Genomic DNA, 20,314 nt, shown 5'->3' with positions numbered 1-20,314 from the left:
TGATATGTCATCCATTTCCCCAGCCTTGTACACATCTAACCCAACCAACATTTGATACACCTCTGTTTCTTTCACTTCCAATTCTCCTAATACTTGCCTCTCTTCTATATATTGCACCAGATCATTGATACCAGTATGATATACACTGATAAAGTGCTTGTTCAATAATTCCACTATATCCTTTGCAGCTGTTAGTCTGCTGCCATGACTATCCACCAGTGTTAATCTGTCATAATTATTCTTCCTCTTGCTTGCCATGTAGCGGAAAAATTCCCTTGAGTTGACCTTTGTCTGACGAGCCAATCTCCTCTCATACTGAACCTTTTCTTTCTTTACCATGCTCGTCACCTTTCTAGCCTGCACTTTATACTTTCCATGGATCTTATTACCAGCAACTGTCTTGTACTCCTCCATAACATTTTCTTTTCCGGCACAGCTTGCTTGATTTCACTGTTCATCATTTTCACTCCTACTCTATTTACTTGCTTAACCCTTGGTTTGCAGTGATACGTTGCTTTTGTCAGATACTGCCTTGTGAGTTTCCATGCATGGTCAACATCTTTTACGTTCAGCTGATCTACTCAACGTACTGATGATAACTCAGAGCTTCCTATAATCATCTGCTTTATAATTCAACATGTAGCCATTTTTGGAAGAGTGACCCTTTCTTGTTTCATCACTTCCCCAACAAGTATCTCATGATCACTCTCACCAATCAGCAGCAGTGTCAACACTTCATTATCAACTACATCTTGTGAAGTTATGACCAAATCCAAAATATTAATGCCCCTAGTTGCTTCAATCACATGCTGCTTACGATACTCATCTCTCGGAAATTCCGCAAACTCGCCCTCCTTGTTTCCCTACACTATCTCCTCCTTCCAGTCTATATTCCCATAATTAAAGTCTCCCATCAAGATCACCATCTTTTAAAATGCCCAACTGATTTGCCTAAATATTTCACAAGCAGTATTCTCTGCATTTCCCTGGCCTATAACAGCATCCTATCAGATATACTAACCTTTTTCTTTTAACTTCAGACCATTCGAGAGTGCATTCATTAAGAGCACTCCCTCTCCTGTTTTCACATCTCTACCCTTCCGGCGAATTATATATCCTTTTAATTCTATTCGCGATATCACATCCTGCTCAGACAACCAAGTTTCACTTATTCTAATTATTTTTGGGCATACCATCTCAATCAGTGCAACAAACTGAGCTCTCTTGTTTCGAATACTCCTTACATTTGTGTATAAACATAACATAATCGCTATGTGTTTGAGGCCATCCTACAGCACCAAACTTTTCTCTTTTAGCTGTGATATTACTATTATTACTATTACTATTATTACGGGCAACTCCAGGGAGTCATTAGACTCATCGAGGGAGGCCCCAAATCATATTCATCACAACTATTTGACATTCATACAGTATCTATCATACCTCGCCTTAAACTCATTCACTGTCACAGCATCCACCACAGACTCAGGGAGCGCATTCCACTCATTCACTACTCTAAAAGTAAAGAACCCAGCTCTAACACCTTTACTAACCACACTTTTGCCCAGTTTCCATGGATGTCCCCTAGTCCTCCCACAACCAGCCCTGTTCTCAAAAATATCTTCTGAATTAATTTTATAGAAACCCTTCAGTAATTTGAATGTCTCAATCATATCTCCCCTTCTCCGCCTATCAACCAATTTTTGCAACCCACAAATCCTCAACCTGTTCTCATACGGTTCATTCCACAGACCTGCTATCATCTTGGTCACTCGCCTCTGGATCCTCTCCACCTCCTCCCCATCAAGAAGAAACCTAGGTGACCAAATCTGAGCACAGTAGTCTAGATGGGGTCTTATCAAGGCTCGATACAGAGGAACAATAACCTGCTTGTCTCTGCTTGTCAACGTATTCTTCAGCAACTAAGTGATTTGATGAGCTGTTTTGGTCACTTTTGCAATGTGTCCCCTAAATTTCAATTCCTTATCTACCAACACTCCTAAATCTCGTGCCTCATCAATTTCCTGGAGCACGGTTCCACCAATGCAGTAAACTGCCGCCAATCTTTTCACCCCAAAATGCATAACCTTACATTTTGCCACATTAAACTGACATCCATTCTCCTTAGCCCAGACCTCCAATCTATCCAAATCATCCTGCAAAATTTTGACGTTATCTGCATTCACTATTGCCCTACCCAACTTCGCATCATCCGCAAACAAATGAACTGTTCCTCTCAGATCATTTCCTATATCATTTATGAACAAATTAAACAGCAGTGGTCCAAGAACAGATCCTTGTGGCACACCACTAGTCACAGGCCGTCTTGTGGACTCTACTCCCGAGTAAACCACTCTCTGATATCTCTCCGTCAACCACCCTCCTATCCATCTCACCAACCCTATGTCCATTCCCATATGCTGCAATTTACTGATTAGAATTCCATGTGGAATCCTGTCAAAGGCCTTGGCAAGGTCCAGTAGAATCACCGTAAACCCATTACCCTTATCCAGTTCAGCCGTCACTGTGTTATAATACGTGAGCAAGTTACTGAGGCATGACCTACCCTTCACAAAACCATGCTATCCCCGATACAGTATTCCATTTTCTTCTATCCAATCTTGTATTTTCCTCTTGACTATTTTCTCTAAGACCTTGACAATGATTCCTGATATGCTAATCGGTCGGTAATTTACAACAGCAGTCTTGGAACCACCTTTATGCAGTGGAACTATTTTCCCCTCTTTCCACCCGCTCGGGAATAACCCAGACCCGAGAATTAAACAAATTGGTCAAGGGTACTGACAATTCTTTAGCTGCTTCTCGTACAACACGAGCTGGTATACCATCCAATCCCACAGATGTATTGACATTGAGGTTATGCAATAGACTATTCACCTCCACTTCATTAACCATAATTCCCGTATAATCTACTGGTTTATTCATTTATTCGATGTGGTGACTGCAATGTGGTGACATTGCAGTCACCACATCCAGGTGGTGACTGCAATGTCACCACCTGGATGATATACTTTTGCAAAGTGCTCACTCAGTAACTCAACTATCTCAACTGATTCAGTTACCTCCCTACCATCGGCATTCTTTAAAATCAATCTGCCATGTACATTTTTCCTTTTACTTGCTACATATCTAAAAAACTGTTTAGGATTCTCTTTAGCCTGCATGGCCAATGTTCTTTCGTAATCCTTTTTTGCTTTTCTTACCACACTCGTCACCCTTCTGACCTGCGCTTTATATCGTTCATGTGCCTGCCGGTCACCCTTCTCCTTAAATTACCTCCATAGTTGTTTCTTTTTTTGCAACTCAAGCTTAATGGTGTTATTCATCCATTTAACCCCTACTTGATTTATTATTCGGACTCTAGGCATACAGTCAGCCATTGCTTCATGCAAGCACTTCTTAACTACCTCCCATGCACTATCAACTTCTAGTCCTTGCAGTTGTACATGCCATGGCACTGAACCAATCAAACTCCTAAGCTTGTCATACTTTCCAGCCCGATAATTCCACATGTACCCTGTCTTAATTGAAAATTCTGCACCTTTAGCCACCTCCCAAGTTAAGACCCTATGATCACTCTCACCGATTGGTGGCAATGTGGTCATATTTGTTACAGCCAAACCCTCAGATGTAATTACTAGGTTAAGCACTCTCTGACCCCTAGTATTTTCCATTACATGCTGTCGCAGATAGTTATCCCTTAATAACCGCATAAAATCCAGTTCCTTTCTCCCGTGTGTCCTCTCCTCACTCCAATCAATGCAACCATAGTTGAAATCTCCCATAATAATCACCCTCCTTCCACCCATTTCTTCTATTTACTTGTGCATACTGTCACCACCATCTTTTTCATCACCTGGTCTATAGCAGCACCCAATTGTATATTTAGTTCTGCTAGCCACAATCTCACACCAAATGGCCTCAAATGTGCTCTTTTCTCTATCCTGCAATTCAACTTCTATTCTCCTTGGCTGGAGCTCATCAGCTATCATCAACAATACTCCTCCCCCCATTTTATTCTCTCTGTCATTCCTGAACACACTATACCCATCACATTCAATCCTACTAGTTATATCATCTACAGTCAGCCATGTTTCACTAATACCTATAACCTGTGGTCTGGAAGTGCCAACCATGGCCAAAAACTCTTCCTTCTTGTTCCTAATACTCCTAGTATTAGTGTACATGAATTTAAGACCCCCATTAGCCCCAACCCTACCTACTTTGATGCCTTTTATTAACTATCCCACTCAGATTTGTTGTCCTTATTTGCTCTGGCATATTATATTCATTCTTACATTCAACTGCCTCCATAAGGACTGTATCTCTACTCCTCTCCCCCCTAACAAATCTAGTTTCCCTGAATTTGCACATCCACTACATTCAGCAACACTTTCTCAAGTCTTCTTACACCGTAACCATTCAAATGCAAGCCATCCATCTTATATAGATCCTTTCGCCCATGAAACTCACTCCACACATCCACAAATTCCACACCACTCGTCATACATAACCCACGCATAAAGTCATTTGCAATTATAGCCCTCCTTTTAAACATTACACTGTCATACCGTGGCAAAAGACTAATCATTCTAACTCTCTCACTCTTTTCTTTTGCTACCTCAAACAATTCATTCAGGTCTTCTATCATTTCCATTTTATCTCCTTTCAAATCATTCGTACCTGCCACAACAATCATTTCTTTCACCCTTTCCTTTTGCTCTCTAATAGACGCAGTTACGTCCTTTATGGTCGCACCAGGTTGGTACGATTTTGTCAAATCCTCTACTAACACACCTCGTACTAACGAGTCTCCATACAGCACTCTATCCTTCATTTTGTTCATGTTCACATTCATACGTCTATTTTTCCTGTCATACCTTTTATTATTGGTTGGTCCATTCAGTCTACTTTTGTTCATGCACTCTAGCTGCTGTTTTGCTCTTTCTATCGCACTATTCAACAACGCGATCTCACTCAATGCATCTATCTCATCTTTTTTGTTCTCTGAGAAACCATTTATACTATCATTCACACTTTCTACATTCACACTCTCACAATTTTCATGTACAACCTTGCCGTTTCTTGTCATATCCCTATTTCCTTCATTCTGAAGGTTGACAAAAATATCACACTCACGATCCGAAATACACTTCAATTCCGCATTCTCCCTACATTTTCTACACACATTCAATCCTTTATTATCATCTAACCACACTCCGACCGCACTCTGCAAAGCGTACATTTCACAGCTAGTACACTGACTCATTTCTTTTATGCTACCGTTCTTTGATAACGATGGCGAACCTTCATTACTGGCCGCCATTTTCCTTCGCACAGGTGCCATACTTATCTATAACGTGTTTTGTCAAATTATACGTTATAACACACCAAAAATAGACACACTAAAATACGCAAGGCAAACAAAACAAAACTACACAATATTAAGTAATTTGTATCGATAACTGAAAATGATACTTATCTTATCTGGAGCTTGCACGAACACTACACATTACGAATTCATCTAGCGGCGACTTCCCGATATAGATTAAGTTATAAAACACTTTACTACACTAACCACGCTAATAAAGCTCCAATAATATACCAAAATTAAACACTTAAGTCCATTAAATTGAATCCAAAACACCAATAAATCAGCAAAAAACACAAATCTCTCAGGAGCTCTCCGATAGCACGTCCGTTCACCAGCTAGCCTCGACACCAAGTTGATATTACACCTCTTTCTTTGGTTTGACCAAATATCTCTGCTCTCCTTCACAATTCACTATTATCATATCTGGGCAACATGCCTGCGACTTTTCCAACAACACTATTCTTCTTTACCTGCTGCAACAACTTCCTCAAGTTTCTATCAACATTCTTTTTCTCCACAACTAAGTTTTTTTTGCCCACGACTATCAGTAATTTTTTTTAAAGATACCAAGCAATTTTACAAGCTAGGTTTTAATCATTTTTTCCCAAGTGAAGCAAACAGACCTATAAGTCAAGTTTGCACATGAACGTAGTTAAAGTCTGAGGCAACTCGTAGTAAAGGTGGAGTAAGCTTCGATCACTTTCCTTAGTATTTTTCCCTAATGCAAAGCACATCCCCTGCGGGGATGTATGATGCTATGCATTAAAGGTATAGGCCACACTACTCAGACAGGTTTTGACCTTTATTGAGGTCTCGTCAGTGGGAGCCAGACCCCTAAATGCCAAGGTTGAAGTGATGCAGCGCTTATAGATTTTACCTAAACAAGTTGCCACAAGGTGATTTGACCTTGTTAAATAAAAATCTCCAGATGAGAGTAAGATGTAGAAATTTTTTTTAACTTGGGTATACTATGTTAAAGATACCAAGCAATTTTATAAGCTAGGTTTTAATCCTTTTTGCCTCAGACTTGAACTACGTTCAGGCGCAAACTTGACTTATATGTCTGTTTGCTTCACTTGGGAAAAAAGGATTAAAACCTAGCTTATAAAATTGCTTGGCATCTTTAACATAGTATTTCCAAGTTAAAAAACTTTCTTTATCACTAATTTTGACACCTGGTGTTTCACATCAGTTATTTGCTTCATTGTTCCATCAGGAAATCATGTTTTGCGCATTTTATTAGTAATCCCACCTCTAATGATTGAGTCCCCATACACTGATATATCCGACTATCCTTTGACTCTTTCTTTATAATATTAACTTCCTCCTTCTCTTTATCATCAGCCATTCTCTCCTTTAGTTGTTTAATATCCTCTTCCAGATGTTTCATTTCACTTTTCATTGTCACTAACTCCTGCCAAAGGTCTTCTAATATGGTCCCGATGTTTTCTCCCATTTCTAATAGCTCTAATCTATTCAGACACTTTTCATATACGTTTATGCTTTCCATCTTCTCATTTACCCAAACAGTCCAAAAATCTTTCACATTTTTCAGTGCATACATATTTTCGCAACATTTTCCACTGGGAAAAATCCAAGGCAGAGTCAGACTTTCATACAGAATCCTTCTGTGACACTGACATATGTTTCTTTATGGATGCCTTCTTCAGAAGCTGAAGCAGTATAACAAACAATTAGCAAAACACAATATAAACAACAAAAAATTTCAACACCACCACCACCGAAGGACAATTGTATCCAAACTGAAAAAAAATGCAGCATAATTTTCAACCAAAAAGCTACACTATACATTAAATAAAAACACTTTTTTTTAGCACAGCTCAAATCCACCTACATTCACTAGTGCCACTCTATATATACAGCACACTATATATCCTTCCATTTCTATTCCCAACATCATATCCTCCTGAGACAACCAAATTTCACTTATTCTGATTATCTTTGAGCATAATATATTTTAAAATGTTATGTAAAAGTTATACAATTATATATAAAATTTATAAAAATAATTAATGATTTCATCATTTTTTTTCTTCAGTACTGCATTCAATTTCTTCAGAGCTGTTGAATAAATTGCTACTGTAACGGTTTCACCTTTTTTGAGGTACTTGGTATGGATTACACCATTCATATGAATGGATTACACCATTCATATGACAATGGCAAGAACCCTCCCTACTGACTTTTGGGTTCGGAACTTCTTCCGCCATGGAGAACCATTGTGTCTCTACTCCATTGACTGTTCTTTGGTCTCTGGATCATAGTGATGAAGCCATGTTTCATCAATAGTCACAATATGAGCCAAAAATTTGCAACTTATTTTTCAAAATGACCTAAAATCCCTTGATATGACAGCATATGTGCTCTCTTTTGGTCAGCATTCAAACATTTGGGGACCCACTTCACTGAGAGTATCTGCATGTTCAGATGTTTGGAGGATAATGACCTCAACTCATTCCCTGGTTATACCCAGAGGCTTTGCAATGTTTTTGCCTGGTATTTGTGTATGGGACATGTTGCAAAGGTGGTGAAGACAGAGGATTGCTGCAATACTGAGAAGGACGCTGACCTGCAGAGATAAGAGTTACTATTCATTGTATAAGACCCTGATGACCACACTTAGTCTATTGTTCTCAAATTTGGTTCCCCAGGATTTGAAGGGGATAAATTAACTGTGGAAAGGGTACAGAGGCGGATAACAAAGATTGTTTCAGAGATCAAAAATCCTTATAACAAAGATCCTTATAACTAACAATGTTAGTTATAAGGATCAGCTGAGGGAATGTGGACTGTAGAATTTGGTAGATGATATGATTGAGACTCTTAAACTGTTGAAAGGTAGTTAGGTTGACACTGGTAAGAGTCAACCCTGTTCCACCAAGCAATAGAACTGGGGAGTTCTTTTGCTTGGTGGAACAGCAGGAAGGAGTGATGACAAGGGGCCATCCCTGGAAGTTACGAAAGGAAGCTGTGAGCAAGAGGGTGAGGGGTGGTTTCTTTGCATGGAGGGTGGTTGAACCGTGGAATGCATTGCCTGATACGTCAATGAGTTCAAGGAGTGGTATGATAGACTTTGTGTTTCCTAGGAAGGACCTCCTCCGATGAGTCTTTTTATTATTATTATTATTATTATTATTACGGCTATCTCCATGGAGTCAGTAGACTCATCTCAGGAGACCCAAACTAGCAAAACAATATCTGTCATATCTCTTCTTGAATTCATTTACAGACGAAGAACTCACAACTAAGTCAGGCAATGAATTCCACTCATTCACCATCCTCCAGGCAAAAACCTTGTTCTCACGCACTTGTTAATCACACTCTTCTTTAATTTCCAGGGATGACCTCTTGTTCTTCCATCACTATCACACAACTGAAACATTTTCCCTGCATCAATCCTATAAAACCTTTCAGTAATTTAAATGTTTCTATCATATCCCCTCTTCTCTGCCTATCAATCAACCTCTGCAATCCACAAGCTCTCAATCTATCAATGTAGGGAGCATTTTTTACATCACTCACCAACTTAGTCACTCATCTCTGAACCCTCTCCACAGCCTCCTCATCTCCAAGGAGGCCTGAATAATATTCAAGGATCATGGTATGCACTGAATCAATGTGATGTTTTTGGGTATTATCACTGCAGAAGGTCTTTCTGACCTAGGGGTATCTGATGTCTCAGGATGCCCAGTTTTAAACTTGGCCACCCATCTAGCAACTATTGGATATGCTGGGGCCACAGTCCCCTAAAGTCTCACACAAAGTTTGTGAATCTCATTTGCAGACTTTCTTGCAGCATGAATAAATTGATGATAGCCTACACCTCTATGTCTTTGAATTTCTTCAAAACCTCTGATGTTTCTTCTTATGTATTCTAAAAGAAAATGAACAAATTATTACAATTTGATGAAACATGGAGGTTAAAGGACTTAAATGTTCTTTCTTGTGGTTAAATCAGTTCCTTTAATAACATTTTTGTTCTAGGTATTTATCAGAACTTTGAGTTTTAAAGATATGTAGTGGAACTTTAGAAAAACATTTTGTGGTCATAATATTAATCGAAAGCTTTATCTTTCAAAAGTGCAGATTTTGTATTTTCTTACTTGTTACAAGGATTGTATGTTACAGATTGATAGCTATGCCAGATTTTGAAAAGCTGTCAATCAAAATGGTAAACTTCATTTGATTTTTGATATTGCTGCTAATGAAAAATATTATATATTGACATTTGCATATATATTTATAAGAGATGTGGTTCAGTTTCATTTTTCAAAACATGCCAGCTCTAATTTCCTGCTAACAGGGTTAATTCACTAATTCTCTTGAATTGTAAATGCACTGAATTCCCCCCCCCCTCTTCTATTAATGATGACCAAAATTAATTCGAATAGCTACTACCATTACATTCCACTAAGAATAATATCACTGTTATTATCATTACACAGGCAACTATATAGAATCCAAAAATTCTTTGCAGGAGCTCCATGTTAACCTTTGTTTACATCTATCATATCTCTCCTTTAAACTCATTCACTGACAGTACACTCATAACTGTCTTCAGCAACCTGTTCCATTTGTTCACATCTCTTCAGTCAAAAAATTTAGCCATCACATTTTGTCAACCACAAGGGTGTGAGCCTGACTCTTGCTCAGTTTCCACTCCAAGGGTTATCCCCTTTCTCTCTCTCTCTCTCTCTCTCTCTCTCACACACACACACACACACACGTGGAACCATTTCATCTGAATCTATCCCATAAAATCCATTTAGTAACTTACAAATTCCCTCATTTAACAACTTTCAAATTCCTCCTTTATGCCTATCAACCATCACTTGTAATCCATAAATCTTTGCTCTCTCCGCATATAGAGCACTCCATGGATCATCATCTTTGTTACTTGCCTCTCTATCCTCTCCATCACTTCCACATCCCACACAAAACTCAGGTGACCAAATCTGTGTATAGTATTATATTTTATAATATATCATGTATTATTATTATTATTATTACATATCTCCATGGAGTCAAAAGACTCATCATGGGAGGTCCTTTCTAAGAAACACAAGTCTATCAAGACTCATCGGGGGAGGTCCCTCCTAGGAAACACAAAGTCTATCATACCACTCCTTAAATGCATTGACAGTTCTCGTTCTCACCACTCCATCAGGCAATGCATTCCATGATTCAACCACCCTCAATGCAAAGAAACCACTCCTCACCCTCTTTCTCACAGTTTTCTTTCGTAACTTCCAGGGATGGCCCCTTGTCATCACTCCTTCCTGCTGTTCAACTAAGTGAAAGAATTCCCTAGTGTCAACCCTGTAACCACCTCTCAACAGTTAAAAGTCACAATCATATCACCTCTCCTTCTTCTATCCACCAAACTCTGCAGTCCACACTCCCTCAGCCGATCCTCATAACTAACATTGTACAGTCCCGGCACCGTCTTTGTTATCCACCTTTGTACCCTTTCCACAGTTAATTTATCCCCCTTCAAATCCTGGGGACCAGATCTGAGAACAATAAGTGTGGTCTGATTAGAGTCTTATACAACGGAATGATAACCATTTTATCTCTGCAGGTCAGTGTCCTTCTCATTATTGCAGCAATCCTCTGCGTTACCTTCACTACCTTTGCAATACGTCCCCTAAATTTCAGGTTTCTATCAATCATCAACTCTCACATCTCTTGTCTCCCCTACTTATTGCAGTTTAACTCCTCCCATAGAGTATGCAGAGTCCCATCGACGTGTCCAACACCTCATGACCTTACATTTTGCTGCATTAAACTGAGACCCCCATTCATTTGCCCATCTATCTAGCTTATTCAAATCCTCTTGCAGGGCTACCACATCTGCACTATTACTAATAACACTTCCCACCTTTGCATTATCTGTGAACAACCGAATATCCCCTTGCACTCCACGGACAATGTCATTGATATAAAGGTTAAATAATATAGGTCCCCTTACCGAGCCTTGTGGAACCCCGCTTGTAATCTTCTGCCTCTTTGATATTGCTCCACCATACACAACTCTCTGATACCTATCAGACAGCCAATCCTGAATCCAGTTGACCAATCTGACATCCAGACCCATGTGCTGCAACTTGAATATCAGCTTATCCTGTGGTGCCCTGTCAAATGGCTTTGCTAAGTCTGGGAAAATGGCAGTATATGCCTTTCCCTCATCTAAAGCTCTTGTAACTTTATCATAAAAGGCTAGCATATTGCTAAAACAAGAGCACCCCTTCACAAATCCATGTTGACTCTTACTGATAACATGATATAAAATTAAAGAAATATAATACTATATTATAATACATAGGAAGTTGCATAGAAATGTTGTGAATGTATATAATATAAGGGCTAATAAGCTTACTGAACTCCATTAGGAGTTCAGCAACCACCTTTGCAAATTTACTTCTGTCTTTAGGCTCTTATTAAGAGCTGTGTGTTCAGTTTAGTCCAGTTATTTATACTGTTTTAGCCATGATAGTTTTCTTCTTCAGGTTTTCTCTTTCCATTAATGTAACTTCCAGTATTACCTGGAGAATGTTATATTTATGATTTCTTATTAGATGCCTAAGTAGGCAGTTTTTCTTCTTTTCACAATATTGATTAATTTGTGATTTAATTTCTCCTTCTGTCGTCTACATCTTTATTCTTCATCTTTTCTGTCGATGGAATCTGGATCATCCTTATAAATATCCACTTTCAAAGGCTTCCGGTTTTTTTTATTGTATTTGCTTTTAACATCCATGTTTCAACTCCATATAGTAAACTTCACCATATGTAGCACTTCATCATTCATACTTGAATCTCAATGTTTAAGTCATTGTTACATAAAATGGCTTTCATGTTGATATAGAACTGCCTTGCACTTTCAATTCTTGATCTTATCTCCATTTCACAGTCTGAACTTTCATTTAGCCAAGATACCAGGTATTTGAATTTGTTCACTTGTTTGATTTTATTTCCATTTAGAATGGTCAGCAGTTATCAAAGGAGCATTGCTTACTATTATTATTATTACCCAAGACCCCATGGAGTCAAAGACTCATCCGGAATGTCCTTTTATCATACACACACAACTCATCATACCGTGCTTTAAACATGCTCAAATTCTCTGCAGACACCAAACTCTCAGCTAAGGCATTCCAATCATTCACAACTCTGCATGAAAAAATCTCCTTCTCACTCCTCTACTCACACTCTCTTTGTACAGTTTCCAGGGATGATGTCTGGTTCTCCCCTGATCTCCCACTGTTTTCTGTAGAACCTCTCCAACAATGATCCTATAACAATCCCTTACTATTACTAACTTGTAGGTCTCTATCATATCTCCCCTCTTCCCCCTGTCCACCAGACTCTGCAAATTGCATCTTCCAATCTTTCCTCATATTCGACATTCCAGAGGTCAGAAACTACCTTAGTCAGTTGCCTTTGGACCCTTTCCAACATCTTTCCAACCTCGTGAAAACCTGTTGACCAAATCTGGGCAATAGTCCATGTGTGGCCTAATCAAAGCCTTATACAACAGAACAGGAATCTCCCTACTTCTATACGTCAGTGTCCTCCGCATCATTCCCAGTGTTGTCCTCACAATTTTGGCGATGTGTCTCCTAAATTTTAGATCCTTATCCACTATTACCCGCAGATCTCTTATTTCCTCTACCTCCAACAATATATTCTCACCAAGCATAAATTCTGCATCCCATCTTTGTTTTCCAAATTTTAAAACCTTACATTTTGCAACATTGAACTCACATCCCCATTTGCTTGCCCAATCTCTCAATTTATTCAAGTCTTCTTGTAAGGCCACAGCATCTTCTCTACTCTTCATGGTTCATCCCAACTTTGCATCATCTGCAAAGAAGTGAAAAAGCAATGGCCCTAAAACAGACCACTGAGGCACACCACTAGTGACTTTCCTTTTCCTGGATATCATTCACTCATACACAACTTGTTGATACCTATCAGACAGCCAGTTTCAACTCCAACGTGCTAATCTAATATCCAACCCACCATCTGCTGTAGTTTGACTATCAACTTATCATGCGGTAATCTCTCAAAAGCCTTTGCAAAATCTAAGTATATTACTGTGTATCTTTCTCCTCTGCAAGCTACTTACTTGTAATAAGTAAGTAGATTACTAAACATAACCTCCCTTTAGCAAATCCACGCTGGCCATCAAAGATAATACCATTGTTGTCAACCCAATTCTGTTTCCTATTTCTCACAAGTTTCTCCAACTAATTAACCACAACACCTGAGACATAGTCCTATAGTTTACTATCATAAGTTTACTATCATATTACAAGAGTGTTGGACCTGGTCTGTCGCTCAGAGGATATTTATGCATAAGTAAGGTAGCCTCTTTACCTAAAAACGGTGAGAGCGATCATGTTGTATTGACTTGGAAGGTTGCAAAATTTGTTGATTTCTGTTTTAAGAAGGGCATATATATGGAAATACAGATAAGGCAATTATAACAAGCTTCGGAGTGAGCTTACAGCCATACCATGGCAGAACATATTGCAGAGAAAAGATGTTAGCAGTGAATGGGATAAAATCAGCTGGTATCTGAGGAAGGCAATATCAGAATGCATCTCTATGGTCAGGAATACAAACAAGGTAGGTGTTAGATGGATGAGTAGTAGTATCAAGCTTGATCTGTAAAAAAAGAAAATGTTATGGAGAATTTAGAAGGAGATAGGCGATCGGTACACCCATTAGCAGTACAAGGCTCAAGCTAGGAAGGTTGCCAGCATAGTAAAAAAACCTAAATCAGATTATGAGAAGACCTTAGCCGAGGAGATCAAGGATAATCCCAAAGAGTTCTTCTGCTATGTGGCAAGTAAAAGAATGACTTCCGAAGGATAAATTTAGTGGGTGATGATGGTATTGAGGTGACCAATTCAGATGTAATAGTAGAGTTACTGAGTGATCACTTTTCAAAAGTCTATCACCCGCCAGCTTTTTAGTTGTATTGTATTGTTTGGAACCTATACTTTATTTGAGTGTTTTTTTCACCATATTTTAAAATTTTTTGAAACGGTTAAATCGTTAATCTTAGATTGAGGGGGGAATACACCTTCATTACTAAACGTTCAAAAGGGGTACAAGTACTTAAAGTTTAGGTCACACTGAGTTATTAAAAGCACATTCTCGGACAATAAAATCAAAGAAGAGTGGATTATTTTGTAATGCGAGTCTTTGAGCCAACTAAGGAAAGTCCACTTCTCTAAAATCCTCTACCAAAATAATGTGAGAATTGAAGTTAAGAAATCAGAGGTACTTAGTATATTCAAAATTTAAATACAACACTGCTGTAGGTTTAGATGCAATATCAGTTTGGGTGGTGCGTGAATGTGCAAAGGAATTGTCAACGCCTCTTACTTGGTTATTTAACTTAAATTTGAACTCTGATATGGTCCCTATGGAGTGGAAGGAAGACAAAGTAATTCCTTTGCATAAAAGTGTCTCTAAAACTGCAGTAGTTAATTACAGACCAATCACCATCTTGGGAGTAGTGGTAAAAGTATTGGAAAAGTTAGTTAAAGACAAAATTGAAGAATTTTTGGATCAGGATATGATGCTTTATAGGGGTCAACATGGTTTTGTTAAAGGTTGATCCTGCCTTAACAATTTATTAACTTTCTATAATAGAATGATAATTGAGTTGGACAAAGGAAATGGCTACACAGTGGTATTTCTGAATTTTGCTAAGGCTTTTGACAGGATATTCCATGGAATACTGTTGCACAAATTGGAGCAGATGGGGATGGATACTAAACTGGTGATATGGATAGGAGAATGGCTCAGGCAGAGATACCAGGAGGTTGTGTATGGAGGAGCAGAGTCCAGGATGAGGCTGGTGACCAGTGGTGTGCCTCAGGGTTCTATGCTTGGGCCATTGTTGTTTAATTTGTACATAAATGATATAGGAAATGGCTTAAAGGGAGATATTCAGATGTTTGCTGATGATACAAAGTTGGGTAGTGCAGTAAAAAATCAAGCTGATGTTGAGAGTTTGCAGGATGATTTAAATAAGCTGGCAAAATGGGCAAAAGGTAATGGATGTCAATTCAATGTGGAAAAGTGGAGTTATGCATTTTGGGATTAAAAGATTACCAGCTGTGTACTACATTGATGGAACGGTACTCCAAGAGATTGATGAGGCTAGGTACTTGAAGTTCAGAGGAACATTGCTAAGGTGTCCAAGATTGCACATTGGATTACTTGGTTATTGAGGAACACATTGACATCCAGAGATAAAGAGGTTATTATTCCCCTTTATAAGGCATTGATACTTCCACATTTGGATTACTGTGATCAAGTCTGGTCACCTGGATTCCTTGGAGTTGAGGAGGTTGTACAAAGGGTTCAGAGGTGAGTGATTAAGTTGGTGAGTGATGTAAAAAATGTTCCCTACATTGATAGATTGAGAGCTTGTGGATTGCAGAGGTTGGTTGATAGGCAGAGAAGAGGGGATATGATAGAAACATTTAAATTACTACAAGGCTTTTATAAGATTGATGCAGGGGAAAGGTTTCCCCTGTGTCATAGTGATGGAAGAACAAGAGGTCATCCCTGGAAATTAAGGAAAAGTGTGGTTAACAAAGATGTGAGAATGAGGTTTTTTGCCTGGAGGGTGGTTAATGAGTGGAATGCATTGCCTGACTCAGTTGTTAGTTCTTTATCTGTAAATGAATTCAAGAAGAGATATGATAGATATTGTTTTGATAGTTTGGATCTCCTGCGATGAGTCTACTGACTCCATGGAGATACCCGTAATAATAATGGTAATAATAAGTGTTATTTTTTGGTGTTAATTTTTAGGCCCATTTCTCTGCTTTCTTTTTGACACATTCTAGGAGTAGTTGAAGATCTTGAATATTTGTTGTAATTAAAAAAAGTATCATTGGCCGTTTATGATTACTCCTTCCTTCCTTCCTTCTAAGGCCTTGAGAAATTAAGACTTCTAAGTAGTTGTTAAACATCAGTGGAGATAGTACACATCTTTGTCTCACTTCTCTTTCAATTCTGATGTTGTTGGTTATGATAGCTTGCATTTTATGATCCAAGTCTGAATTAATTTTTTTACTGATTGTTTAAAGATCTTTTTTTAAATGTGCAGGCATAATTAAACATTCCTTTTATAGCTAATTTCATTAGTTTTGTGTAGTTAAATTTTTAAATGGGCTTTTAGAGGAAAATTTTTAGTATTTTAGTATGATGATTTAAAAAAAAATTATGAATTATTTTACTGGAATTCCTATTCAGAAATTTCTCTTTTTAATAGGTACTGGTTACTACTTACAGATTTTGAAAGAAGATACTTGTGATATTTCTCGAATTACTAAAATGATTGAACAGTATATTCCAGAAGCAAATTTAGAAAGCAATATAGAGCATGAATTAATATATGCACTTCAAAAAGACACCTCACAGTTTGGCAAGATGTTTCAGATGCTTGAAAATTCAAGAGAAATGCTTGGTATTACATCCTACAGAATAACAATGACAACAATGGAAGATGTTTTTCATAAGTATGAGCCATGATTTTCTTATTAAATTCATATGAATTAGTGAATTGCACATAATGCATTTACTGAAATGTGTTATATGTGGTTGTCAGATGTTCTAAGCAAAAATATATCTACAACTTCAGATATCAGAAATTTAAATGATACTTCATTCACTGGCACATTATTACATAGCACTGATTGCAAGGTAGAGTACTGACAGTAGAAAATACAAGCAGAATAAAAATTAGTACATATATTAAACATATCCAATTGTTAAAGACTTATCTTCCTTGTTCTACAGACAGCACTGTAGGACTGATTTTTGCTTACATAAGCAGCGATTTGGTTTTATCATGAAGTATTTGGAATGGAATGATTTCCTTTCATTCATACAGATGGTAGGGGCAGCTATGCTACCATACTAGGGAAGTGACTATGAGCAAGGTGGTTTCGCATTGCCTTCCTTGCCATGCTGTGTCCTATGGCAGTATTCTGTATGTTCACGGGGGCCGGTTTGCCTGCTTGCAGGATGAAAAACCCCAGATAAACTGGCGGAAAATGTCCTACTGTCCATGCCCAAGACCGGCTATCTTGGCTATGACAGAGGAAGATCCTTAAGCTCCTCATGTCATCAATGGGAATTGAACCTAGGACACTTCTTCCCCAGGCATATGGTTGCGAAGTGCAAAGCCACTAGGCTACCTCGCAGATGAAGTATTTGACCATTGGAAAATGTATGTTCATATAGAAAAATATCATATTTGTAGTGCTTTATATTATGAGGGAGTCTGGAAAGTCCTGATAAACAAATAGAACAAAAACGTTTTTTCATATAAAAAATATTTTTTCATAAAATATATTTTCTTTTAGGATACATAAGAAGACATAAAATTAATTAATTTTTGTTCTAGGTGTTTATCAGAAATTTCTAGACCCCCCCCTCCCTTGTATATCATGCTGGAAAGTATATTGTACTTGACAAGAAATTACTAAAAGAGTTTTAGTGGTTTACCACAAAGCATTATTTTATTTTATAAATATTACATCTCCGAATCAAAAATTTAGAATAATCAAAGAAAATGTGTTGAATGATTTGCAATTCTAATTTATTGCACAGAAAATAATTATTACCAAACAGGAATTAGCATAATCTAAAATCTATGTATTTTGTAGATTATATAACCATGTAAACACAAATATGTAATATAAATTATAAGAAAACATTCACAAAATTAGAATACTTTTTAATGTGGTTCAAAATATTAGAATAATGTGAAAATAAATGCACAAAATTTACAGTCAAAGGGAAACAACAAGATAATTAGTATTTTGTTGCATCCCTCTTGGCTCTTTTTGAATGATCATAAATGGTTGGGCATATTATGGTTCAGTCTTTTTTTTTTTTTTAAATCAAAACATGCCCATATGGTCTGCAGACTGAGCACAAGTTCATTTTTGTCTCTTTGAGCAACTTCTTGAAGACATTTCATAATTCCCCACAAATTCTCAATTGGGTTAAAATCTGGTGAGTTTTCTGGCCAAGGAATTAGATTGATTTGCCTGTCTTTGAGCCATCTAATAGTTGTCTTGGAAGTATGACAAAAAGCTGAATCTTGCTGAAAAAGGAAATCACCATCACATAAATCTTATGATGTCAGTAACATAAAGTGCTCAAGAATTTCTTGGTACACTTTGGAACTGACTCTTTCGTACACAATACACAGCCTACCTGGCCCCTCTGCAATCATACAAGCCCATACCATGACAGAGGTTGCAAATTTCACTAAACGTTTCACACATTCTTTATCAAACGCTTCTTGCTTAAGATGCCAAACACGTATCCCTTGGTGACCATGGGACACACAAAACATACTTTCTTCAATAAAAAGTATCTTTTTCCAATCCTCTTGACCTCACAAAACAGTCTTTGCTTAAACCATTGCAAACTAGCTGCCGTTTGCTTGGAAATCATAAGCAGCTTCATCTTAGGCACACGATTTAAAACCCAATATGTGAAGTCATTAGCAGATATGCTAATGACTTCACATACAGATATCAAAATACTGATTTTGAATAAAATTCTGTATTTTCTACACGTGTAAGCCATATAAGTATCTATAAGAAAGCTAATCTTAAAAGGCAATTTGTGGCTTAACTGTAAAACAAGAAATTAAAGATACTAAGAAATTATATACTCATTTTAATCCTTTATCCAAGTGTTAGCAAACAAAGTTTGCGTCTGAAGCTTCCTTATACGAGTTGCTCCTTATACAATTTTGCAAAGGCTTTAGATATTGTCACATGACAAGTTGGTAACCTAAACTGAAGCAGGTGTGGTTGGATAACAGATTTTTGAGTTGGATAGGTGACTGGCTATCACACAGATATCAGCAAGTTGTGTATGGTTGTGGCACTATCTCAAAAGAGAAAAAAAAGTCACTAGTAGTGTGCCACAGGGATCTGCTTTAGGACCATTATCGTTTAATTCATATATTAATGATATTGGGATAAGTTTAACTGGTGATATACAACTGTTTGCAGGTGATGTGAAATTGGGAGAGTGGTGAAGAATCAAGCAGATGTTGTGGCCTTCCAAGAGGACCTGGGTGGGTTGTATAAGTAGGCAACAGTATGGAATTCTCAATTCAATGTTGCAGAGTCTAAGGTTCTGAAATTTAGTAGGCAACAATGCGATGCAAAGTATACACTTGACAGGGAAATTTTTTGAAGGAAGTTGAGGAGATAAGAAATCTTGGAGTGGTGGTGGTGGTGGTGGACAAGGATCTGAAGTTTAGAGGACACACTGCACAAGTTATTAAGACATCACATCAGATGGCAATGATGTGGAGGACATTAACCTTTAGAAATAGATATTCTGATTCCATTATATAAGGCCTGGTTTTCATGGTGATGAAGATATATTAGAAAGGGTACAGAGAAGACTGACCAAGATTGTAACTGGTCTGTAGAATATGGGGACAGATTGCAGAAATGCAGTTTTGCAAAGCCTTGTGAATAGGAGGAAGAGAGGAGATATGATTGAAGCATTTAAGTTGAAAGGTTGTTACTGTAGAAGAAATTTTTCATAAAATGGTAAAAGGGGGGATAGAACAATGGGACATGCCTGGAAGCTGTGTAAGGAGAGTAACGAGCAGGTTCTTTGCATGGAGAATGGTTGGTGAGTGGACTGCATTGCCTAACATCAGAGTGAATGTAGATACATTATTATTATTAACATCTGACCTCCATGCCATCAGAGACACACTGTGGGAGTTCCACACTATTGCACACAATGCTCATCCAACTTTAAACTTATTAAGGTTGGATGAACCTTAATAAGTTTACTGGTGAGTGGAAGGCAATGCAT

General features: G+C 37.8%; 1 protein-coding gene across 1 annotated transcript in view; it reads left to right on the top strand.

Annotated features, from left to right (window-relative positions):
• Positions 1–20,314, top strand: part of LOC150101361 (phospholipid-transporting ATPase ABCA3-like) — a 646,575-nt gene that overhangs the window by 383,085 nt on the left and 243,176 nt on the right. The window contains exon 14 of the mRNA XM_090400940.1: positions 16,722–16,968. Within this exon, the coding sequence (XP_090257066.1) occupies positions 16,722–16,968 (247 nt within the window). The remainder of the gene's footprint in view (positions 1–16,721; positions 16,969–20,314) is intronic.

This window comes from Typopeltis vanoorti, chromosome 11 (genome assembly GCF_054136105.1).
Source record: "Typopeltis vanoorti isolate ZY-2024b chromosome 11, IOZ_Tvanoo_1.0, whole genome shotgun sequence".
Taxonomy (NCBI): domain Eukaryota; kingdom Metazoa; phylum Arthropoda; class Arachnida; order Uropygi; family Thelyphonidae; genus Typopeltis; species Typopeltis vanoorti.
This window is presented reverse-complemented; position numbering and strand designations above follow the sequence as displayed.